The sequence below is a fragment of the Cheilinus undulatus genome, linkage group 17, assembly GCF_018320785.1.
Source record: "Cheilinus undulatus linkage group 17, ASM1832078v1, whole genome shotgun sequence".
Classification (NCBI taxonomy): domain Eukaryota; kingdom Metazoa; phylum Chordata; class Actinopteri; order Labriformes; family Labridae; genus Cheilinus; species Cheilinus undulatus.
The window spans coordinates 6,974,894-7,000,784 of record NC_054881.1 but is presented as its reverse complement, the minus strand read 5'-3'; the positions used below and the strand labels follow the sequence as shown (position 1 = coordinate 7,000,784).

The following is a 25,891-nucleotide window of genomic DNA, read 5'->3' as shown; positions in this document are numbered from 1 at the left end:
TTTTGACCCAAAAATCTCTTAAAGGTCAAAGTAAAACCAGATTTTTACAAAGCAATTGTAGATAAATCTTTGTCTGCAATCACGGCGCTGAGTCTGTGTGGATCGATCTCAGTTAGGCTTGCACATCTGGACACTGCAACTTTACTTCTTTCTTTTTTGCAAAACTACTCATACTCATTCTCTCTTGGATCGAGGTCTGGGCTTTGACTCGGCCACTCCAGAACATTCACCTTGAAGTTTTTAAACCATTTCTGTGTTGCTTTGGCTGTATGCTTCAGCTCATTGTCCTTCTGGAAAATAAACCTTCCAAGCTGTAGTCCTCTTGCCTGAATTGTCCTCCAGGATTTCCCTATATTTTGTCACATTCGTTTTAACCTCTACCTTTACAAGCCTTCAAGGGCTGGCTGCCGAGAAGCATCCCCACAGCATGATGCTGCCACCACCTTGCTTCCAGGATGTTCATTACCTTGGAATTTTTTTTTGTATCCATCAACTGACTTATACTTTCCAATAACATTTTCTCAGAGTTGCTTGGAGTGTTCTTTTGTCTTCCTTGTGAAATGGTAGCCAGGAAGACACATTCACTGTACTTAGGTGATCCCCATTTCACTAAGTTTTCCACCAGAAGTCTTAAATGTTGCATCAAAGGTCTCTAAGGGGGACGTCAAAGTCAAGTCTAGAGCTTCATCCATGTACTTACTGAAGTGCAACTTGAGTCAGAGTTCCCATGTCTGACATTAAAGACACAATAAGAGAGATCAGACAGTTTATTTTAAAGTGTTCAGCATATCTTAAAGTTGTACTAATTACAATGGTTGCATTTGTCTTCCTTTATTTTAGTTCCGACATCAGTTTTTACAGAGAAAGCCTCAAAATTGAGCAGCACGCTGGTTTTACACTGTTTTTTTACAAAACATGAACATAAGATTCAGAGCTTTATAGAACCTGAACACCTTCTAAATAAGAAAATAGCTGGTAATAACATTGCGTTTGGATGCGTCCAAATCACACCATTAATCATTTCCACATTCACTTCTCTGACCAGGGGTGGTCGCCACAAATAAACAGAATAAGGCCTGTTTCTCATCCCTCCAGTGCAACTTCGGCAGGGTCATCAATAACTGTAAAAAAACAGAGAGAAACAGAGAACATGATTGAAAATGTAGGACAAATCAAGCCGGTACAGCATTCAAGCCTTACTCGTGTCGTTGTGAAGCTACCAGAGGTTTATCCAAATATAAAAGTGTTGATTTGAAACACCGCAGCAAACATTCCAGTCTGCTGACCTGGCACAGGTCACACCTTCCTGACAGTTGGGCTAGAGTTCATGCCAACCACATTCTGAGCTGTGAGGCTGCCAGCCTTTTATCTCTGTATCTGTTGGTATGAGGACATGATGCCTGTGTTTACGGGTAGACTCAAAACTCAACATGCAAACTCACTGTGACTAAGCTGAGTGCATATTTATACAGGGAGGTGGACTTCACCTCAGGTAGAGCCATGCAATATTTACTCCAGTCATTTTTTGTTGTATAATGTTCAAACAGCAACAAAAAACTAGAACATGCAACAGTCATATAGGAAGTTATTCAGCATTACTTAAAACTTTGACGTTGCATTATAATGCTGCTTGTTTTCTAAAATTGTCCAGATTTCAGTTTCTTGTATTTTGATAATTGTGTTTCATTTCAAGTGACAAAAGTGCCATACATGCAGGCGATATGTCGTGATAAAAATACATAAAACAGTCATTTATGTAGATTTATATCTAACCTCCATATAAATCCAGGCCCCACAGCTGGCAAAAACCAAGCCATCAGGTCAATGGAACTGCCTGCAGAGCTCACAGAAAAGATTGTTGCAAGGCAGCAAAAAGTTCTGATGGACTGAAGGTTCCCATGAGCACAGTGGCCTCCATAATTTTAAAAAGTAAGAAGTTTGGCACAACCAGAGTTCTTAGAAGAGCTGGTCTTGGAGTAAATTGAGCAATTGGAGGAGAATGGCCTCAGTAAGAGAGGAGACCTAGAACCTGATGGACACTGACTGAGCTCCAGAGATCCTGTATGGAGATGGGACAAAGTCCCAGAAGGACAACCATCACTGCAGCCCTCCACCGATCTGGGCTTCATGGCAGAGTGGCTAGAAGAAAGCCACATGAAAAAAAATCAAAATTAAAGTGTTTTCGTTTAAATTTGCTCTACAGGGACAGAGAAATGCTCTACACTCCTATACTCAAATAAAGTCTGAAACAGTATCGTGCTGTCTATATAGGCACTAAAAGAACTATTCAGTGCTGTTGCTAATATCTTATTTGCTTTTGTAGATCCCAGAAAGGCATCAGCATAATTTCAGCTGGTTTAATGAAGAATGATAGAAGAGAATAGATAGAATAGAATAGATAAGAATGGTCAGTAAGTCCCGTGGGTGTGGGCCTGGCCTTCCCACAGCCTTGGCAGGGCCCATGAGAAACCCACAGCATGGCCCTCCCCAGGGGGCATTTATTGATCGTTTCAAAGCAGGTTGGATCAGTAGCATTGGTGCTAGCATCCTGGCTAAAGTTTGCTTAATTTTTGAGCTAAAAAGTGTGTCATGCTATTAATATGGTTCAGATTTTGCCATTAAATATTTGTGTCTATTTTTAACCACATTTGACAACCGTCTGTCAAGTTTTGAGATCATGATTTGTCATTTTTCATCCATTCTCATCCAATTTTTGTTTTTCTACCTATTGTTGCCACTGTAAACCAATTTTTGACACATTTCAACCATTTGTCATCACTTTTTACACCCATCTATGCCACCTTAAACACACTTTTGCTATTTTTTTACAAACTTGCCACTTTTCAATCCCATTTCACCACCTTTTCTAACCATTTATATCACTTTAAACTCACTTTTTCCACTTCAACCCCTATTTTTTACAAACTTGAACACCCGTCTGAGTCATACGCAGAGGAGGGTGGAGACGCCTGATAATTCAATCACAGCTTTATTCAATATGTCATTGAATGATCTGGGTGTAAAGTCATTTCTATGCACAATTCAGCATTTATCGATCTGGACATGAGTGTAAGATATGCTTAAATCCAATGCCATGTCTCAGCTCATGTACTAAAAACATGTTCTAATTATCAGTCTTAATTATTGGCAAAAAGTGCATTAATGCGTCTTAGCCAATTTAAACTATTTACCCAGGCTTCTTTGCTTTTTTAAATCCCAGAAAGGCTTCAATATTATTTCAATTGGTATAATAACCAGTTCATTATGATCTCTCAGACCCATGGGTGTGGTTGACCACTTTGTTTTACACCTGCATGGTATTGTGCAGGTGGCTCAAAAATTTGCATACTCTAACGCTAAAAGTAGTTTAACCTGTCTGAGTCATACGCAGAGGAGGGTGGAGATGCCTGATAATTCAATCACAGCTTTATTCAATATATCACTGAATGGAGAGCTATGAACTGCTTTGCTAAACCAATGATATGTATCCAGTTTGCAACTCCAATTCCAAAAAAGTTGGGGAGTTTTGTTTAAAATAGAATGCAATGATTGTCAAATCTCATCAATCCATATTTTATTAACAATAGAGCATAAAAAACATATAAAACATTTCCAGTTTTCAAAAGGAATTTCAGATTTTCATTCTTCGGATCACAGAAGAGTTTTCCATTTTAGCTCAGTCTTGCAGCAGTGCAGGGGTTAGCACTGTTGTCCCACAGTAAGAAGTTCCCTGGCTCGAATTTTTGAATTCTTCCTGGTGAAGAATTTGTATGTTCTCCCTGTGCATGCTTGGTTCCTCTCTGGTTTTCCCCACATAGACCAAAAACAGGCTCATTAGAGTAACTGATTGTACCTAAACTCTGCATAGTTGTTTGTCTCTGTGACCAGTCCAGGGTGTTCCCAACCTCTCACCCAATGACAGCTGGGATAGGCTCAAGCCCCCAGTAAACTCAAATGGGATAAGCAGTGTAGAAAATGGATGGACGACCACAGAACAGTTTTACATTTTGCCTCAGTCCTTTGGCCCAGAGATGATGTCGCATTTCTTGATCGTATTCACATATGGCTTCTTCTTTGCATGATACAGCTTCAACTTACATTTGTTGATGGTGCTGTGAACTGTGTTGACAGACAGTGATTTCTGGAGGTGTTCCTGAGCCCATGCAGTGATTTCCGGTACAGAATCATGCCTGTTTTGATGCAGTGCTGTCTGAGGGCCTGAGGATCTTGGCCATCCTTCGTGTACAAAGATCTTCACAGATTCTCTGAATCTTTTGATGACACTCTCTACTGTATATCGCGGGATATTAGAAGTCTTTGTTGACACATTTTGCCTCTCTAAAAGGCTTCTTTTATGCCCAGTCATGTTACAGACCTGTTTCTAATTAACTGAATTGTTGCTGTTTTTCATTATTACCACTTACTTTTCCAGCCTTTTGTTGCCCTGTCCCTACTTTTTAGAGCCATCCAACTCAAAAAGAGCAAATATTTTTCATGAAATACAAAAAGTTTCAACATCTGATACATTTTTAGTTCGTCCCCTGACTAACACTTTTCAATAACCTTTCCTCAGAGTTGCTTGGAGTGTTTTTTTTTTCTACTTGGTGCAATGGTAGCCAGGAAGACACATTCACTGCACTTAGGTGATCCCAATTTCAGTGATTGTTGGACTACTAGCACCGCCTGGCTGGCTCAGTTGAATTAGGTCAGTCACTTTAGATGGGTTGAATATTTATGAAGTCATTTATTTTAATGTTCATTTTTTACATTACTTTTTAGAAATCTGTTTTCACTTTGACATGAACCTCCTGAGACCTGAGCCTTTGTTTGGAATGTGTTTTTATTTTCTCCCACTTATTTGGGATAAATATGGTCTGATAAACTAAAATATCAGTCTTGTCGCTGAACAGGAATTTCTTGGAAATTTTCCTTTCCAAACCCCCAAAAGTTCCATAATTTAAAAAAAAAGTCTTTGAAAATTCTTAAACATATTTTTAAAGTTTGTCATGACAAGTACCCAAATATTTCTTTAGATCGTCCTTAAATCCAGTGAGTATTTACTAAAGCCTGAGAATTCAAATAAAAATGTTCCCAAAAGTTCCATGATTTAAAAAAAAGTCTTTTAAAATGTTTACATATTTTTAAAGTATCTTGTGAAAAGTACACAATTATTTCCTTAGATAGTCTTCAGATCTTTCAGTGAAAATTCCTCATAAAGCCTGAAAATTCTAATAAAAATTCCCCAAAAAATTCCATGCAAATTCCTGAAAAATTTCAAGCAAATTCCCCAAATATTTAAGTAAATTCCCCCTTAAAGTTCTTGGCAAATTCTAGACATTTTCAAAAACATTCTCCAAAATTCCATGAAAATGATGGAAACATTCCAAACCCCCTTATTTGTTAATAATTTCCCCATATTCCTGTGATAATGCATTAAAAAAAAATAGAATAAATTTAAAGCTATGAAACCCTCCAAAATATACAAACATATCCTCTTAGTTTCCATAAAAATACTTGATTACTTCCAAGCAAATTCCCTAAAATATCCAAACTTATTATTATTACCAAATTATCCCAGTATTTCAAGCAAATACCTTAAACTTGAACAGACATTTTGGACAATATTGACATCAATTCTGATACCAAAAATGATTGCTATAATGTAGGAAAACCAAAAAAGTAATGTCATATGTGGATGCACGGTCTGAGGAGGTTAAAGAAGGTTTTTTTTGTATATTAAAAATAAATAAATAAATAAAAAAGAGCCAAATTCTGTTGGCCAGGATTGTCTTATAAAATTGATAAAAGAGTAAAACATCCAAGAGGATGAAAACTTTTTATAGGCACTGTAAATACAAGAATAATGCCCGGATGCATACAGCAGTGATTATATAAAATCTGCTCTTCCAGGTGCTATGATTTTGATTCCCTCTATTACCAATTTTCACTCCAACCAAAAACAGATATTTAATGTTTCTTAACAGTAGGTCAGTGATCTGTTATTCCTACAAACATTCAGAGGAAGATGATAGATAAAAGCATCTATTGTGACTATACTGGAATGCACAACCGGGTTACACATACATAAAGGTCTGACTCAGTGCTGGAAACAAAGTTATTTACATATGGCATTCAAAGCTGCACAATGAGAGCATTGTAAAAGCTGGATTTAGTCCCACATTTATCAGACTTTGGTCGAACCAGTTCTGTCTTTTGACCAAACTCTCAGCCTTTCTCTGCACACAACCATCACTCCTCTGAACAATCTGTGTAGCATCTGACAACCTCTGACATTGTTCCTCGACTTAAACTTGTAACATTGAATGTTTGCCCTTCTTAGAAGTAAACTAACTTTAAAACAGTGTTACTGACATAAAGCACAATGTATGGGAGCATAATAAAGTTTGGTATTTGTCTTGTTAAGCTGTGATGTCATGTTTTCAGGTCACTTCAGTAGAGAACATTTTGTACCCTCCTGTGCATCTATGCACTGAAAAGAACAAACAGGAAATTCAGCTATAATCTGTGATAACAACTTAATTAAATGCCTGATTAGCTCCACAGGATTAAACTGCATTTCTACAGTAATTTCACACTGACATAAGACTTTGTCGGCTCCCTGATTAGTCTACTTATCCAATCACAGAGCCCCGTCTTATACCAACTTTTGTTGGGCTACTTCCCCGAAGTGTGGCCACTGGTGATTTAGACCATTTATAAGTGAGCTAAAGAACCCTAATTTCATCCCAGCACCCCTAAAATGATCCGAAGGATATCACCCAACCACATTTTTTAAATCTGACAGGCTTTTTCTAAATACCTTTGTATTCCCAGCTTTTATTTTGAATAAAGCTCAGCACTGACCACCACTAACAGGGTCTCTGCAGATCCCTGAAAAGTCTTAAAAAGTTACAAATTGGACATTTAAAGCTAAGGCCATGGAAAGTCTGATTTTAATTAGTGAGAGGTCTTAAATCCTAGATGGCACTTTGCCAGACATGTCTTCATCCAGTCTTACTTTTCAAGCCAACTTTTGCATATAAGTTTGTTCATGTTACACCTAACAGCATTAACATTGCCTGTGCATTTAACAGTTGGCCGTGCTATCCACATATGTGAGTTAAAGCTGTATCCTGCAAAGAAGAAGCCATACAGAAACGTCAAAGCTCATTTAAAATGGATTGAGGCAAAATAGAAAACTGTTCTGTGGTCAGAGGAATCAAAATTTGAAATTCCTTTTGGAAACCATGGATGTCATGTCCTCTAGACCAGGGGTTCTCAACCTTTTCAGCCAAAATAAAGATGCCATAGACCGGGGACCCCCACTGTACCTGAAGGTGGTTGAACAGCCATGAACATTCGGGAATAGCCATGTGCAGACAAGGCTGCCCATAAGGGGGGAGGTTTTTGGGACCCAGCCAAACTGGGAGCCCATTGAGGTCAGAAAAATCATGGCGTATCCATCTGCTTTGCAAGGTTATCAACAGAGGCAACAATAGACAGAAAGTGGCAAGAATTGGTTTAGAAATGGAAAAACGGGCAGAAAAGTGGTGGAAATGGTTTAAAATGGACAAAAATGTGCCAAAATGGGCAAAAATTGGTGTAAAAATTGGTAAAATTGTGGCAACAGTGTAAGGCTTTCAGTGACCTCCTCTCAGTGTCTTGTGACCCCCAAGGGGGTCCCGACCCCAAGGTTGAGAACCACTGCTCTAGACTAAAGAAGAATGGGACCATCCAGCTTGTTATCCTACCACGGTTGAAAAGCCTGCATCTCTGATGGTATGGGGTTGCATGAGTGCCTAAGGCGTGGGCAGCTTACACATCTGGAAAGGAACTATTAATGCTGAAAAGTAGATAGAAGGTTTTAGAGCAACATACACTCCCATCCAGACAGTGCTAGAAGGCTTTACATATTTCAGCAAGACAGCGCTAATCCACATACTACATCCATCACAACAGCATGGCTTCACAGTAGAAGAGTCCACACCTTTCACCAATGGAAAACATTTGATGCATCATAAATCAAAAATTCCAGCAGAGAAGACCCAGAACAGTTGAGCAGCTAGAATCTTACATCAGGCAAGAATGGGACAACATTCTTCTCCCAAAACTCCAGCAGCTGCTCTCCTCACTCCCCAGACATTTACAGACTGTTGTTAAAAGGAGAGTGGATGCTACACAATAGTAAACATGGCCCTGTCCCAACTTTTATGAGATGTTTTTCTGCTATCAAATTCCTAATGAGCTAATATTTCTCATGAAAGATAACAGAAAAAATGTAAATGAATCAAATAAACACGCCTGTCTACAAGATATCCTGGTGACAAAAGCCATCTGGGAGAGCCTGACATAGACTCAGCTGTTATCTGAACAGTTAACGACTTCTTAAAAGTACAATAGCAGTTGAAAGCACTTTCAAGATTTACCACGTCTCACATGTCAAGAGGCTGTCACATGATACCAGGCCTTCACTTTTCACACGTTTTGCTGTGTTGATATGCACTGAAGGTCGTGAGGAAAGATATGCCTTATCTGTTGGCAGGAACCCACTCCATTCAGCGTGCTTTTATCTAATTCAGACATTTTTTTGTTCTTGTGATGGAAAAGTTGGTGTTCATTTTCATACCTCAGATTCAGTAGCATGCAGACTGCTTCAAGTTACAAAACGAGCCTTGTCACATTGTCACAGTAAAGACTGGCACAGTTAATCCTGTTTTTCTTTTACTCTGACAGTTTGTTTAGGAAGTTTAAATCAGGTCTGTCTTAAAAAAAAAAAGGACTTCCTAGGGTTCAGTCTTTGACCCTCTCTTTTTAAGCGTGCATCTTAATCCTGTTTTGGTGTTGTGATAGATATGTATAATAAAATGGCGAAGGAGTCTCTTGTGCCTCAGCCCCTCCGCAGGGGGGAACTCGGTGCTCACAGAACAGACCAGTAACGTATAAAAGGTGTTTCATGGATTCTATCTTGCACCTGTGTCTAGATGGTCCAGTCACGCCACACAGAGAATTCATGGCTACCATTACACCATGAAGACAAAAGAACATTCCAAGAAACTCAGAGTAAAGGTTATTAGAAGGCATGAGTCAGGGGATGGATACAAAAACATTTACAAGGCTCTGAACATCCCCCAGAGTTCAGTAAAATCCATCATGGAGAAATGGAAGGAATATCTCCACTGTGAGTAAATCTGTCAAAAACAATGCATCTGTAGTTATTCTGCCTCTCAGCTGTAGAAAGCAGGGACCCCAGGTTTGGCAGGGTGCAGAGAACACACTACCATGATTTGGTACCAGATCTAGGCAAGAAAATAAAATTTTGGAGTAAAGTACAGACTAAAATGTGAGGACTTTTATGGACTAAAACTAGACTGAAATGTCTGAGTTTTTGTTGACTAAAACTGGACTAAAACTAAAAAGAGTGGGAATGACTAAAATGTGACTAAAACTCAAATGCATTTCATTTAACTAAAATCAAAAATAGCTGCCAGAATTAACACTGGACTAGAGTTCACCAAAAGGCATGTAGGAGACTCCATGGTCAAGTGGAGGAAAGTTCTTTGGTCTGATGAGACCAAAATGATGCTTTCTGGCCATGAGATAAGACGCTAAACACTGCACATCAACCCAAACACAACATCCCCACTTTGAAGCATGTCGGTGGCAGCATCATGCTGTTGGGATGCTTCTCAGCAGCCTGTACGGGGAGGCTTGTGAAGGAAGAGGGTAAAATCCATCCATCCATCCTTTTTCTAAACCGCTTATCCCGTTGGGGGTCGCGGGAGGGCTGAAGCCTATCCCAGCTGTCATTAGGTGAGAGGCGGGGTACACCCTGGACTGGCCCCAAGTCAATTGCAGGGCTGACATATAGAGACAGACAACCAGGCACGCTCACAGTCGCACCTACGGCCAATTTAGAGTCACCAGTTAACCTAAGGAGCATGTCTTTGGTGGTGGGAGGAAACCGGAGTACCTGTGAGGCAACAGTGAGGGTAAAATGAATGTGGCAAAATATAGGAAAATCCTGGAGGACAATCTTATTCAGTCTGCAAGAGATTCCCATGCAACCCTGGCAGAGCTTGCACAGTTTTGCAGAAAAGAATGGAGTAAAATTGCAGTGTCCAGATGAGCAATTGTGACTGAGACCGATCCACACAGACTGCACAGAATGCATCAATATATTTGCATTCACTAGTTTCACATCGCATATTTTTATTTGATATACATCACTTTGTAGAAACCTGTTTTCACCTTGGCATTGAAGAGTTTAAAAAAAAAAGCCAAATCATATTGATTATGATTGATTTATAAAATCAATAAAAGGATAAAACATCTTTATAGGCACTGTAGCTGGTCATTAATGGGTCAGTATTTTTAATTTTTCATTGCTTCACCCATGTATCCTTGTAGTTTTATTTGCTCTCTTTCCAGCTATGAAGTCATCTCTTCTGTACTGTGGGATCATTGTAGATGAAAGTCCTCCTTCAATGTTTATTCTGTGTTTTTTATATGAATAAATCAATGCAGTCGTTAAAATCCGAACAAAAGACAAGGAGGAGGCATACCTTTCCTTGTAGTAGGAATGGAGAAGAGTCCGGATCTCAGCGGACAGATCTGGAACCACAAACCCTTCTCTGGGTGAGGCTGGTGTGACTGAAAACAAAGAGAAACACAAAGAAAGGTTGTTTTAATTGCAGCCTTAGAAAAAGCAAACTATCTCAGACATCTTCCTTTAGTAACAAAAAATGTCCCCATGCTGGTGAGCGACTGATAACTGGGAATTCACAGACACATTCCTAACCTCATCATATCGTGCTTTCTTCCTCCAGAGATGCCTCTTGTCTTAAAGATTGGAATGCTCTCAGAGAATGAACACTCTGCTAGGTTGCAACATATCTCAGCACCTTGTGTTTCCACTATTCATATCTCAGCGCTTTCTGATAAACAAGACTGAAGTTTTTGTCAGCAGGTGTCGATGATAATGCTCCTATTCACGACAACAGTCTGGCTTGTCACCACATGTCTTTGTTGGTGCATTGCTGCTTTATTTATCTCTTTCACATCTTATTATTAACACAAACCGGTTCATGCGCTTTCAGGCCAGCGTCATCCTGCTTTTGGACACATGAACTCAGAGTCAATGAGGCATCACCAATGGCCTCCCTTTATATTAGATGAATGTGTGGCATGAGCAGACAGATGTGTATGCGTAATTAGAGCGTGACCATCTCATCCATCAATTGATGCATTTGTTTGCTTTAAGCTCCAATTTGATTGGAATTGTGCATTACACACGGTGTTGGTGAGTGTTTGTATCTCTCTGAAGCAAGCAGGATCAGACTTATTGTTTGCAGCAGGATGAAAAGTGTTTACCGCCTGCTAGGAAGCGTCACTTTTGTATGGTGAGACGGTGTTTTTTACCAGTTATGGGCTTTAATTAAGAGGTGTCTGAGTTTGTGTTCACCACACCTGGCATTCTGAGTGTTTGTCATGCGGTGATTCATTTGTGGTATCCATGACTCTCATGTTGACTTTTCACAACAAAGAGGACTGATTATTTTTAAAGAGGTAGTCTGGATTTCAGAATTCAGTATGAGCCAGGACAGACTCCAAAATAAACTTCTGGAGTACCAACCCAGATTGGATATGCTTACAGCAAACTAAGCTGGGGATGAATACCAAAGAGGAGAGGGGCAAGCCTGCTTGTTATCCTGGCACAGCTCGTTACACCTGCATCTCTGGTAGTATGAGGTTGCATTCATGTCTATGGCGTGGGCAGCTCACTCATTTCAAAATGCACTATCAATGCTGAGAAGACAACGTCTCTTTCAGGGAAGGCCTTGACTATTTCATCAAGACAATGTTAACCACATCATGACAGCATGACTTCACAGTAGAAGAGTCCAGGTGCTGAACTGCCCCGCCCACAGGTGTGCCTGCTGCCACTGAGTGAGGTGCTGCTGTTTTGCATAGTAACAAGAAGCTAATCCTGGTTATTAGAGCGATTTAGAGATTCGAATGTGTGGACGTCATCTGTTAGACCTCAAACAGGATAATGTGATTATTCCTCTGCCTCCGACTATTGAGGGATGACAGGTCCATGTGAAGAAACAGCCTCAGATACTGTACACAAATATATCTAACTGATTTTATCAGCTCTAAATTAGCTTTAAGCTTTGTCATGTGTTGGTAAAGCAGGTGGGTCATGACCTTTTAGAATTCAAAGCAGGCGCAGAGCCCAGCGAGAGCCTTAATATCTCATCTGTTTAAGTTTTGGCGTTATTTGCCTTGTTGTTAGCCGGTCACCAACTTTGCATTTTACTTTAAAATACATGTAGAGAACATAAAAACACATACAGCTACAACACTGCTGTTAGAGCCAAAACATTAGCTTAGGCTGGCTATTAGTTCAATCGTGAATAGAAAATCTCTTACAAAGGCCTAGTCAATCCTGGATAAACTAAACCATCCACTTTTCAAGTAGTTCTTGTTTCTCCTGTCTGGCTGCAGATATGTTCTTCCAGCATGTAAGAGAAACAGACTCAAAATTTCCTTTGTCTGAATGTCATTAGGTTTTTGAATGGCTCAATTTAACATTCATTTATCTGTGATATTAATTTACTGTCATTGCTGCTGTTTCTGACGTATCTTAATTTTATTCTACTGTTTCCTGGTTTTGTAAAATAGTTTGTGAGCCCCACAGGGATAATAAAGACAACCTTGATACTTGATCTTTGCAGGTGCTGGACTGGCCTGCATGCAGCCCAAACCTGACTCCCATAGAAAATGTATGGTTGCATTATAAAGTGCAAAATGGAAATCCTGCCCTGTTGAGCAACTTAAGATGTTCGTCAAGCAAGGATGGGAAAGAATTCATCTTTTAACCCTCAAGAGATCCTCAGGGATATTTTGTGCCACTCAGTTCTTAATTTTCAAGCCATTTGCCAGTGAAATTTGACTTTTGTCCCGCTTCCTTAAATTAGCCTTAAATGGCTTAGCTACACAAAAACCGACACATTTATTCCTAAGGACAAAAAATGTCCCTTTTAAAACCACTGAAAATGCAATTTTTGATTCCACGGGTAACTTCACATAAACTAATGCATTAAACTAATGTTAAAATTTTATTTTGGACTACTAGCTTCAATTTTTTAGTTTTTTTAATTTGTCCACCAGATTGCATTTCTATTCCCTTTCAAAGCTTGATGCAAAATGTAACAGTTTTATGGTTTTCTGCAAGGTGCCATGCTACTGAAACGATAAAGAGTGTGTCACTGTTGATGTTGGATAATAATGTGTAAACACAGTGTGTGTGTGTTTGGGTGTGTTTGTGTATTTTATTTCATTTTTGTTCTATTAAAGACAGCGGAGTTGTGTAAACATACTGGCCTTTTAAGGGTTAAAAACCCCAAAATACAATTTTTGTTTGATATGTTTGTTTCAGGTTTAAGTGGTTTTAAAAGATGGACCTCTGTAATGCAGAAAAAAAATAAGAATAAATAATATTTATATCACAGTTTTTAGGAAGCTGTCAATTTTGAACATTATGACTTCAATGAGTGAGTTTTTGTTTTAAATCTGACACTGTAGAAAAAATAATAATGCATCAAAATCAATGTTCCTAATAAACATTGACCTATCTCAAGCCCTGATAAAATAAGCAAATACTCTTTGAAATGTACTTTATGGGAATTATTATTATTATTATTATTTTTTAATCCAAGATGGTGGAGTTATGTAAATACACTGGCATTTAAATGGTTGCTATGATGCTTCAATTTCAGAATGTGTATTATTTTGGTTATCAAATATCTCTTCTCTCTGCTGTTTTAACTGAATGTAAGTCAGAAAAGGACATCCAAATCACAGCATTCTGGTTTCATGTTAAGTAACGTCCCAACTTTTTTGAAATCGGGACATTTAAGTTGAACAGTTCTAACAAATGAGGCGGTATAAAGGGGGGAAATATGTTTTTCTACTTCAGCTGTCACGTCTACAGTAGAAACCCCAGAAATCGTCTGTTTTTAATGTAAACATTTTTTTGCATGTGATTTGAGGGGAACCAGCAGAGGGGCCGATAAGCCCCCCGTATGTATCGCCTACCTATTTCGTGGTAGAGTGAGCCCTGCCTCGCTGTGGTGCCTTTTCTGGATCTGGGCGTCTCTATCTTCATGAGGTGATCGCAGCACTGTTTCCATTGACCTGGAACAAAGAGGATGTGTCATTATGGTTAAAGAAGCACTATGCAAATTTCCTCACCAGGAAGCTCTTAGTCACAACAAAAACACAACACGACGCCAATGAATGCAACGGTGTTATGTTAAGGAGGCGTCATCTCACCATCATATAGGTTGGGACACTGTTCATTGTGAGGCCTGATATTTTTAGCTTAGCTTCAGGTGTGTGAAAAACACAAATGCCCTTAGTAGAAGGTGGTCGCAGGTGGTAGTCCAGGCAGATGTTTCATTGAACAGATTGAATGTTTTAACCTCAGTGTTTGCAAATCTACAGCAGAGAGAGTGTCTGCAGAGACGTCAGAATCATAAAGAAAATGTGCGGGGTCACAGAGTTCAAAGCCATGAATACTTGGAGAGGAAATGCAGGTGGATTAGATGCCTCCACAGAAGAATGCAAAATGAGTTGACACACCCAGAAACACTTCTTCTTTTGGGTCAAATATTTTTGTCCAGGATTATTGCTGTTATGAACCTGATGAATTTAAGAATGTTTGGCCTTCCACTCAATCTGAAGCAGACACATTCAGTCTGAAGAACATGCTCAAACACAAATCAGAGCAGCAGGGCATGCTTGCTGCGTTGTCTTGTTATATGATCAGTGCTCACTCCTGTTTGATTTAACTGTTTAGGCATGCTCAGTCTACATGTCATGATTTTCTTTTTTTCTTTTTTTTTTTTTTTTCTTTTTTTTTGCTTATATGGGTTTGGGCAGCTTTAGTTTGGGAAAATAACACATTTTTGTCATGTTTGAACTGTTAATATTAACCCACCATGGTCCCCTAGAAAAACTCACACTCACACCCTTAGGACCCAAAATGGTCCCTTCAGAAAAATTGTTATAAAAGTCACATAAATTAATCTTTTTTTTTCCACTTTCAAAGCTTAAATCTTTTAATCGGTTTTACCCTAATCAGATCTATGAAGGTTTTTTTTTTTAGATATTTTTTTTTTTATTTTTATGCCATTGTCATAGTAGCACCCCAACTTTGACAAGAAAAACAAAGTGTAAATAATGAATTGCAGAGTGGAATGTTTGGGGGAAAGTCATTACAGCCTTGCACATGTCAGTAAGATTTAACAACATTGATTTTATTGCACTATTATTCTTTAAGCAGTATAGGTTTATATCAAAAACTCACCCTTAGGATCCTAGGGACCCAAACAGGTCCCTGCAGGAAAATATGAAGTTGTGATGAAAAGTGAGGTTGCAATTTTTGACCTTGGCCCAAACCATTAACTTTTGAAAAAATGTCATGCCATTAGCATTAACAAAGAAAAAACACTGACTATTAAAAATCATAAAGTGGCTTAAAGGTCACATATTATGCAAAATACATATTTTCAGGCTTTTCTAACAAAAATATGTTCCCCTTTCCTGTCCACAATCCCCCCAAGAATCACAAAAATCCATCCCCCCTCTCTTTCTCCACCTTTCAGAAAATGTCCGCTTAAACAAGCCATTCTCAGATTTTCCCCTCATGATGTCATGTGGGGAGTTAGCCCCTTTTAGCACACTTTGGTTGAGCGACTGTAGCGCCTGCAGCCCCGGTGATGCATAATATGTCCACTACTACTCCTTAAAGTCTGATGTCACCTCAGAAAAATCACAGCCAGCTCAGTGGACAAGTCTAAAGCAGGGCTGGACTGGGGAGAAGATATGGTCCAAGTTTTATATTGCTCAGACATAAGTCCAATAAACATATCTAATAATGTATATTTACTCAGTTTTGACTGACAGACTGGGGTCAGAGGTTAGTATGGTAGACACATCATCATTACTAAAGAGGACAAACAGAAAAAGATTTCACGTATTTTAAAAACTCTCTGCCAGGATGTATGCTATTTTTGAAATTAAATCTCTGTATAGATCCAAGATAGATCCTGCTCATAGTCCACTTTGGCGTGTATAGGGATCTTGGATAGGGTCTATATGGGTGTCATGTGGGCTGATTGAAACTTGCAGTTTACACAGGGCCAACGTGGAACCCACAGACAAACCCACATGGGACCTATACTGCAGCCTGCAGAAAACCCATGTGGGGCCCACATGGACATGCTGGTTGGGTAGAAGAATGAGTCTTTACTCTTGTTTCAGTTTTTAAAAATGCTGTCCAAAACTGCAGCTATAGCTACATCTGAGCTTCATAGTTTGCAGCCATTGTTTACCAGCTTGCAGTGCGCTGATCGGTGCACCAGTCTTCAGACTGGGTGTTCTGATGACGGACATTGAATCTGGCTAATCCACTGCCTTTGCTGAATTATAAAAGAAGCCCCCGGAACTGAAAGGTTCTGGGTTTTTTAGTAGAAAAGCACCATTTGGCGACTATTGGACTGCTAATCATCTGAGTGGTCATCTGAAAGGTTGGTGGCAGAGTCGCTGATCTGGTTACCAATCAGAAACATTCAGAATAGTTCCTATTGCCTTAGCATGGAGTCTTAAACAGGTATATTTGATGCCATGGAACTACATTAAGACCCTGCAGTCAGAAAGCTAGAGTTCCTGGAAGATCCCTAGTTCCTGGGGGAATCTCCTGAAGTCAAACAGAACCATTTGACTTGAAGAATTTCTCTGGCTTTGTAAACTTGTATCAATATTTTAGATAATGTATCTACTCCATAGTGTAATTCTTCTTATTGTGCCTTTTAAGACTTCAACAGTATGTAATTATCAACAATAGGTTTAATATCAGCATCTGCAGATGAAGGGCTGCCAGTTTTTCAGTGCCTGTGGGACGAACATATGCTAATGCATACCAATACAAATATGCCATAAGCGTAATACCACAAACCAGTTAGACAAGGATCCAACAGGAGCTTATCATGCACTCTATAGACTCACGTGTACTTGGTATTTAAACATCTTTATCACGTGGTGAGAGAATTCATTCTGTTTGATGATCTCATTTTCTTTTTTTATAAAGATTTATTTTTGGGCATTTATTAGATAGAGGAGGACAGTGGATAGAGTCAGAAACAGGGTCAAGAATGGGGGAGGGACATGCGGTAAAGGGCCTCAGGCCGGATTCAAACTCAGGCCGCCCACGTACATGGGGAGCGCCTTTAACCACTAGGCCACCTGCTCATTTTCTATTGCACAATTCCTACAATGGCATTGGTCAGTATGAGCTCCGTCCCTCCCTATCAGAATGTGTCTAAGTTAGTAAAAGGACAATGAGTTAAACCTCCAAATTCTACAGAAATATCAGGCATGAAAAGAGTGATGAAGCTGTAGATGCTAGAAAAAACGCCTGGAACATTCCACAGGTATGTAGGTTAGCTGGTAACAGGTGATAGTGGCATGATTATGAGTGAAAGTCTCACACTTTATCAGAGTCAAAAAGGGGGAAAACTGGAAACAATAGGTTACAGAGGCAAAAAAGTCACAAAAATGGGTGGCTTTAGTAGTGAAAAGGTGTTAAAAAGCAGCAAAAGATGGATTAAAATCGGGAAGGACGGGAAATTTAAAAACCTGGTAGAACCAAAGTGGTGAAAAGTGGTTACACAGTGGCAAAAATGGGTTCAAAGAGGCAAAAATGGGATAAAAGGGCAAAAATGCATTTAGTGAGGCAAAAAAGGGTGAAAAGTGATTCAAAATGGCAAAACAAAGGGACAAACATGTCAAAAATGGTTGAAAAGTGTCAACAATGGGTTACAGAGGAAAAAAAAAAAGGCCCAAAAAGGGTGACTTTAGTAGTGAAAAGGTGTTAAAAAGCAGTTAAAAAGCAGCAGCAAAAAAAGACAGGAACATTTTAAAAACCTGGTTGATCAAAAGTGGTGAAAAGTGGTTACACAGTGGCAAAAATGTGTTCAAAGAGGCAAAAATTGGAAGAAAAAAAGGCAAATATACATTTTGAAAGGCAAAACAGGGTGACAAGTGGTTTAAAAATGACAAAAAAAAGGTTCAACTTGTCAGAAATGGTTGAAAAGTGCCAAAAATGGGTTAAAAGAGGGAAGAAAGGAAAATTCAAAAACGTGGTAGCACCAAATTGGTGAAATTTGGTTACACAGTGGCAAAAAATTGGTTGAAAAGAGTCAAAACCTCTGAAAAATGGCAAAAAAATGAATTTAGAAAGGCAAAATAGGGTGATCAATAGTTTAAAAATGGCAAAAAAAAAAGGGTTAAACGTGTCAAAAAATGGTTGAAAAGTGCCAACAATGGGTAACAGAGGAAAAAACTGGCAAAAAAGTGGCAAATATGGGTGAGCTAAGCAGTGAAAAAGCATTGAAAAGAAGCAAAAATAAATAGGCTACAAGAGAGGGAAAAGGGCAAAAATTTGAAAAACTGATAGAACCAAAGTGGTGAAAAGTGGTTACAAAGCGGCAAAAATGGGTTCAAAGAGGCAAAAATGGGATAAAATGGTAAAAAGGCATTTAGAGAGGCAAAAAGGTCCCAAATGGTCTGAGTGAAGTGTGAAAAGTGGTTGGAAAGTGGCAACAATGGGTTTCAGAGGCATAAAAGTGGCAAATATGGGTGACTAAAGTAGTGAAAGGGTATAAAAAAGCAGCAAAAAGCGGTTAAAGAGGCAAAATATTAGTAAAATGTGGAAATAATTTTAAAGAAAAAAAGTGGCGTGAATAATTGACTTTAACACCAGAACCCAATAATAGCTTGACATATTTTTTAGCCTAAAAATGAGGTATTAGCCTGGACGTTAGCACTATTCCACTGATCAGAGATGCATGCATTGATACCATCATTAAATCACAGCTGGGGAGGGGCGTCTCTGAAACGTGCCATCTTTAAAAATCAGACAGTAATACAAGTATGAATGTCCTAAATCTTCATTTCCCGTATGCTGATGGTTTTTACTCTGCCTGACCATAGGGGGCGCTGCACCCCTGCTTTAAGCCTTATGAAACGCACCGTCAGCCCCAGTAGTTTCTGAAAGCTGTCCAAGTATCAGCGAGTCAGCGAGAGGAGGATGGCAAAACCAAAGCATACTACCACAAATACTTCCTTTCATCAAAAATAACTTTAAATTACAGAGCGCGGTAACAGGATGTTAAATCACTGTCATGCAAAACAATTAATTCAGACACACCTTTGCATACTTAGTGCGTACAGGAATTCTAATTGGCGGCTTCGGCACTTATTTATGCCAGAGCTGTGATGAGTCAGGCCAACTAACATTATGTTACTATATGCAAAACAGCACAACCCTACTCCAAAGAAAGACGCCCTTTATAACTCCAAGGTGTGGCTCACAACCACATCCATGTAAACAAACTATGATTACTAGAAACACTCCAGAGCTTGTTCTGTCAGAAAGAAGAGCAAATAATATTCTAGAAACACATTTTTAATCCTTTTTAAGAGCGAAAAAAAACCACAATAATCGCCCCGAGGTGCACAGTATCTGAATCATGTTGCATTAGCATACTTAGAAACACACTCTGGTGCTAACACCGCAGAGAACTGAGGAAATTAAGAGAGCTTAATGAAATAAATTCAAACTTTCTTTAAGAAAGATTACAAATAAAGTTGCAGCATAAAGCTGTCATCTCCAAATTAAGGTTTGAAGTGTGGCTCCTGTGAGATTTCAGGTAAATCTGATGAGATAATGCTAAATCAGAGGGAAGAGATATATATTTTGACAAGTTAACTGCTGCTCCATACCACAGCTACAGTATGTCCTTTTCTGACAGTCATTATTCATGCTTTCTTTTTGCACACATGCCATACAAACCCATTACATCAAGTCTACAGGAGGAACCTGGCTGGCTTTCTGAAACATATTTGCTTTACATATGACATAGAAACTTGTGAAACTGATGTGGATCACATTCTTTGTCCCGGTAATGAAGTTGTCTGTGCATACAAGAACAGAAGAACTCTGTAACCTCTAAACCTCCCACTGCCTTGCCCACGGGAACACAAAGAAAATGCTTTGACAAAACGATTTGAGAGAGCTGCAGTATTAAAAGATAACTTCTCTGATATGCATCAATAGAACTGCAATATAATATAATCAATATGAATCAATTGATGAATAAAATCCTGTCTTCTCAATGAAAAACAAAATGGAAGTGTTGGCATTTAATGAAGACTTTGAGTGTATCCAGAACCCAGACAGTTACCTTTCTGTGTTCAAAAACAAGCTGCTGTTCTGTTTATGACTTTATAATAAAGGTGGATGGATGGTTGGATGGATGGATGGATGGATGGATGGATGGATGGATGGATCCGTGCATGGATAGAGGGAGCCATGCATGGATGGATGGATGGATGGATGGATCCGTGCATGGATAGAGGGAGCCATGCATGGATGGATGGATGGATGGATGGATGGATGTTTGATGGATGGATAGATGGATATAGTGACTCATGGATGGATGGATGGATGGATGGATGGACCCATGGATGGTTGATGGATGTCTGATGGATGGATGGATGGATGGATGGATGCATGGATGGAGCCGTGCATGGAAAGAGGGAGCCATGCATGCATGGATGGATGGATGGTGGATGGATGGAGCCATGGATGTTGGATGGATGGATGGAGCCATGCATGGAGCGATGGATGGGTGGAGCCATGCATGGATGGATGGAGCCATGGATGGAGCCATGGATGGATGGTTGGATGGATGGATCCATGCATGGATGGAGTGATGGATGGTGGGATGGATGGATGGATTGAGCTTAGCATGGATGGATTCATGGATGGGGTAATTTTTTATGAAAAAGAAAAAATAGAAGACATTTGAAAAACATTGAATAAATCCAGCACCTACATGGTTAAATTTCTTCGTTCAGAGCTCAGGCTGCTGCTCTCATGGATGGCTTTACTTTGTGACATACGTGACATACGTAAGTAGGTTGTTTTATTCCTGCAGCATATCATTAACTATCATCTGACTGATGATAATTACGGTCAGCTGTCATTGTTGACCTAGGTACAAGACAAAACATACCAGCGTGCTGTGACTGAAACACCGCCCCATTTATTGGTCCACCATTATATAACACTACTCTAATTGTTAAGAAACAGGTGAATGTCAGTTTACTTTGTATTCTTTTTTCCAGCTTTAACAAACCTGCCGGTTTACAAGTGAGACTACGCACAGTGTCTTCGCTATTAATCATCGTATGCTGTCGCCACAGGTTTATAGGTTATCAGGGAGCGTCAATCATATTTATAACAGAACTCCTGTGTTTGATGTTAGTCTTGTGCTCTAAAAAGAAAAAGATAACGATGAAATGGCGTCCGTTTAATTAGAAATTAGAATGTAGTGTCATGAAAATTAGCCAGTTAGCCTTGTAAAATACTGCTATGCTTGATATCTTCACTGCATGTAAACAGAAGGCTCCTTAGGGAAAATGTTCTGCTGCTCAGTGTCAGGATGCATGTTGTTGAGATCAGGAGATAGAGGGAAAATTCAGACACGCCACTCTTGTGGGGCCTCTTGAACGCATGCTAGGAAAGTCTTCATTTATGGGCTTGATGTTGATGGTGAGGTGTGTCTGCCTTTTCTTTGCACTGTCCAAAATACAAAGCTCTGAGAGTTACTTATTCATGAATGGTCTAAAACCTAAAATATTGCAGTGGTGGATGTGTTAGGGTTGCCAATTTTGTCTGAAAAGCCTGGAAAAGAAGACGAAAAGAAGATGGTCTTTATTCTCTTCATGGAAATGACAACACCAGCAATGCCAAATGTTCCACATACTTGCCTTTGTCCTCTTCCTGTATACTACTTGAGCAGCTATTTTAATTCTGACATATTTATGGCTCTGTATGTGTTACTTGGTTCATTTCCAGAGCCCAGTTATTTCGATTTGCTGTTTTGATATTATCTTTAATATGCAAAGCAGGAGGCGTGGCTTTCTCGATCTGCAGAGAAGGAAATGAGACGACACATCTTAGTCACACCCGCGACATGGTTTTGTTTTGTTTTTTTTCAGTTGAACTAGTCATGGCTCTCATGTCAGTCAGCCAGCGGACAAATATTTTCCTTGTGACACTAAATACACCATTCGCATTTCCCCGATGCCATGAATGTGTCACGGAAGAATGTGGTTCTTCAGGTATCAGCAGGTATCGTTTGTGTCTTTACGATAAACATTCCCTCTAACCATTTCCAGGTGCACAGACTTGTCCGAGCTGGAATCAAGGCTGTCATTAAGTTTGCTTTGTACCTCCTGTTGTTTTACGTAAAGCCATTAGGCAAATAAAGCTCAATTATGTTTCATAGAAAGGAAAAACAGGCCTGTGAAGTCATGGAAAGAACTGGCATAACCTCCACTTACCAACCAGAGTATAATCCATCTTTTGACTGGTTGCTGGAGATCTTTTAAACAGAGGGAAACTTTGGCTGGAATTATTAAATATAAGAATGTATGAGATAGAAGTTGCCTGTTGAATTTTACTGGAGTAAAAGATAAACCAGAGACTGCCTCTGTTTGTACAGAAAAACATACAATACAAAGGGTAGTGCTGGCTAAAAGTAATCAGAGCTGTAATGATTTTTATATTTTACATTCCCAAAAGTTTATCAATGTATGGAATTTTTTATGTATTATTATATTGTAGCACATGAATCTCTTATCTCCATACTCATACAGTGTTGTGTTGTCAAAACAGATTGAAAGTCTGCTCATATTTCAGCAAGTTGTGGATAGACTTCTTTATTTCAGATGGAGCTGCTCCCCTCCCCAATGGTGCCTGTGTAGAAGCATCTCAGTAGCCCTTAAGTGGTATCTGTGAGTCCATTTTGATAAATCAATTAATCTTTATTTATGTAGCACTTTTATACAATGCAGTGTAGCACAAAGTGCTACAGAAATGTACCACACAATGGAAACACTATTTCTGCATTTACAAGTCACAGGATGTAACATATGGTGTCACATGACCAGTTTACTCTGAGACAACATGGCGCGGTACGTGTGGACAGAAGAGGAGATGAGACTTTTCCTTACCATCATACCGATACTCTTATACGTGGCCTTTGCCATACATACAGACTTTGCCTCTGAACTATCATCCGTTTCCTTTGTCTTTTGTTCAAAATTGTCAAGGCAACCCCTGTAAATGTAATCATAACTGTACCAACACGCACCAGGTTTTGAGCATCCAGCTTCCTTGCAGTGGAGTCTTGTGAGATGAGAATTTTGGGGCTCATGCCCAAAACTCCCTTCAATGGAAACATTCAAAATGCAATTGTACTTAGTCGGAATTTAAGAAATATTGCTTTTATTATGAGAAAAACTGGAAACCCAGCTTATGACTGCATACGTCTGAGATCTATGCAACCAGTCACCCACCAAACATCCATCAAACATCCATGACTCCGTCTACCATCCATCCATCCAGTCTCCATCCATCATCCATGACTCCATCAATCCATGACTCCATCAATCCACCATCCATCCATGACTCCATCCATCCATGACTCCATCAATCCACCATCCATCCATGACTCTATCCATCCATCCATCCATCCACCATCCATCCATCATCCATGACTCAATCAATCCACCATTCCTTCCATCCATGACTCCATCCATCCATGACTCCATCCATCCATCCATCCATCCATGACTCCATCCATCCACCATCCATCCACCCATCCATCCATAACTCCATCCATGCATCCATCACATCCATCCACCATCCATCCACCCATCCATGACGCCATCCATCGATCTAAAATCAATGACTCCATCCATCCTTCAAACATCCATGACTCCATCCATCCATGACTCCATCCATCCATCCATCCATCAAACATCCATGTCTCTATCCATCCATGATTCCATCCATCAGACCATCCAAATGTCCATCCATCCATCAGCCATCAAACATTCATGACTCCATCCATCTATCTATAAATCCATGACTCCATGACTCCATCCATCCCTTTAATCCATCCATCCATCCATCCATCCATCCATCCATCCATCCACCTATCTAGGCAGAATTTTTTTTCAATATTTATCTCTATTAGGGTCAAGTCTGAAGCAAGTGAACCATGTCCAACATGCAGTATTACCAGTATACCAGATCTAATTCATAATACCAGTCCATCCATCCATCCATGCATCCATCCATCAGACCATCCAAATGTCTATCTGCCCACTTTCCCATCAATAAACAAATAAATAAGTCCTTTAGAAACAATCCTAAAGCTGATTATATCATGTGATTTATTCTAGAATCATACTAAACTTCATAGTTTTAGTGCTGTGGCAGCCATTTGTTATTTTGCAGTAAAATATGAAGACATGTTTCACGTATTGCCTTGAAGCTCAAATATTGATGTATGGTTTTTGCTCCACATTGTTAACTCGTGATTGGCTTTGTGTGCAGGTGTTGATATGTATGGCCTATAAAGATGACTGCTCTGTGATTTGGCATGTGTACTTTGATACTGATCCATCACTGTGTAAACACCTAAAACAAATAAGTGAAACTACAATTGATTTATCAGAGCGTTCTGATTACTCTAATCTCCTTCTTCTTGGCCTACAGCCCAGATTAACACTTCATACCATCATGAGAAAAATAAAAGCTTATTATTGTTCTCACAGCTGTCCTCAGGGCGTCTAAGTATCTCTTGTTACAGCCTGGAAATCAGGTATGAGTTTCAGTGAAGTCTTACTCATGTTGAAGACATGCCGCCACAGGGCCTCGGTCCAGCGCTGAGTTTCTTCAGGTGTGTGCGTGACCAGCGTGTAGGTGATGTCTTCTCCGTCTTGCTCTGTGCTGATGAGTATACTCTGACAGGGCTCAGGATCGTTCTCTGATAGACACACCAAGGTATCCTGAAAGAAAAACAAACATGCCATTATTACATATCACTCATAATATCACCATTAGCTTGAATACACATGAGGAAGAACCAGGCGGGTGTTTCATGAGAAAGTTTCACAAAGATGACACTTAACAGTAAACCACAAAGCTGATGTTGGCACCGGCAGCGGCCTGATTCACAATCTGATGCTACGCTGTGGCATTTTTACACAAAAGCTCAAAGCAAATCTGTCATCTGTGGAAACTTCCTTATTCCAATGACTCAGTTTTAGAAGATTGTTTTACCATGACCCTCAAGAACACACCACCTAATCCCAGATAATACTGAGCAAAGGGTGCGGTACACCCATGGCTTGATGTTGCATCAGGTCCCTTAAGGCTTCACGTCTGGTCCCAAAAGATTAAAATATTAATTCAAAGATTTGCAGAGAAAAAACATGTTGTGTTATTAAGGGTTTATCTTTGTCATTAAACCCCTGCAGCTATTAAAACAACCCCAACACTATTCAGATTGATTATGAGTAATGACCTAACATGTCATCTATCCACCTGTCAGCCAATCCAAAGATCTACTTCCTGAATGTGTTTTTCTCCAGTCATGACGCAGCATATCAGCATCAAACCTAGTGACGGACAACATGAGAGCAGCAGAAACGCATAGCAACAAGAACTTGGCCTATCTACATCGTGGCTGTTGCAGTGTAGGGAATCTGAACTGACATTACTTATTGGCTGAAACTGGCATTTAAATCAAAATTTCTGTTTCATTTTTGGAGTACTGAGTGTAGATTTATGAGAATAAAAATCTAATTATATCACTGTAGCATCAGGCTGCAACATAACAAAAGTGAAGGGGGTCTGAATACCTCCTAAATTAACTGTATTTTTCATTTACACTGATGCAGT

The 25,891-nt window shown here is 39.5% G+C and overlaps 1 protein-coding gene across 1 annotated transcript in view; it reads right to left on the bottom strand.

Moving 5' to 3' along the window:
• Window positions 1-841: 841 nt before the first annotated feature.
• LOC121525586 (rhotekin-like) overlaps window positions 842-25,891 on the bottom strand; it is a 44,612-nt gene continuing 19,562 nt past the window's right edge. The window contains exons 10-13 of the mRNA XM_041811644.1: window positions 24,834-24,996; window positions 14,101-14,199; window positions 10,563-10,650; window positions 842-1,121 (exon numbers count right to left, since the gene is read on the bottom strand). Of these exons, the coding sequence (XP_041667578.1) occupies window positions 1,115-1,121; window positions 10,563-10,650; window positions 14,101-14,199; window positions 24,834-24,996 (357 nt within the window). The 3' untranslated portion in view covers window positions 842-1,114. The remainder of the gene's footprint in view (window positions 1,122-10,562; window positions 10,651-14,100; window positions 14,200-24,833; window positions 24,997-25,891) is intronic.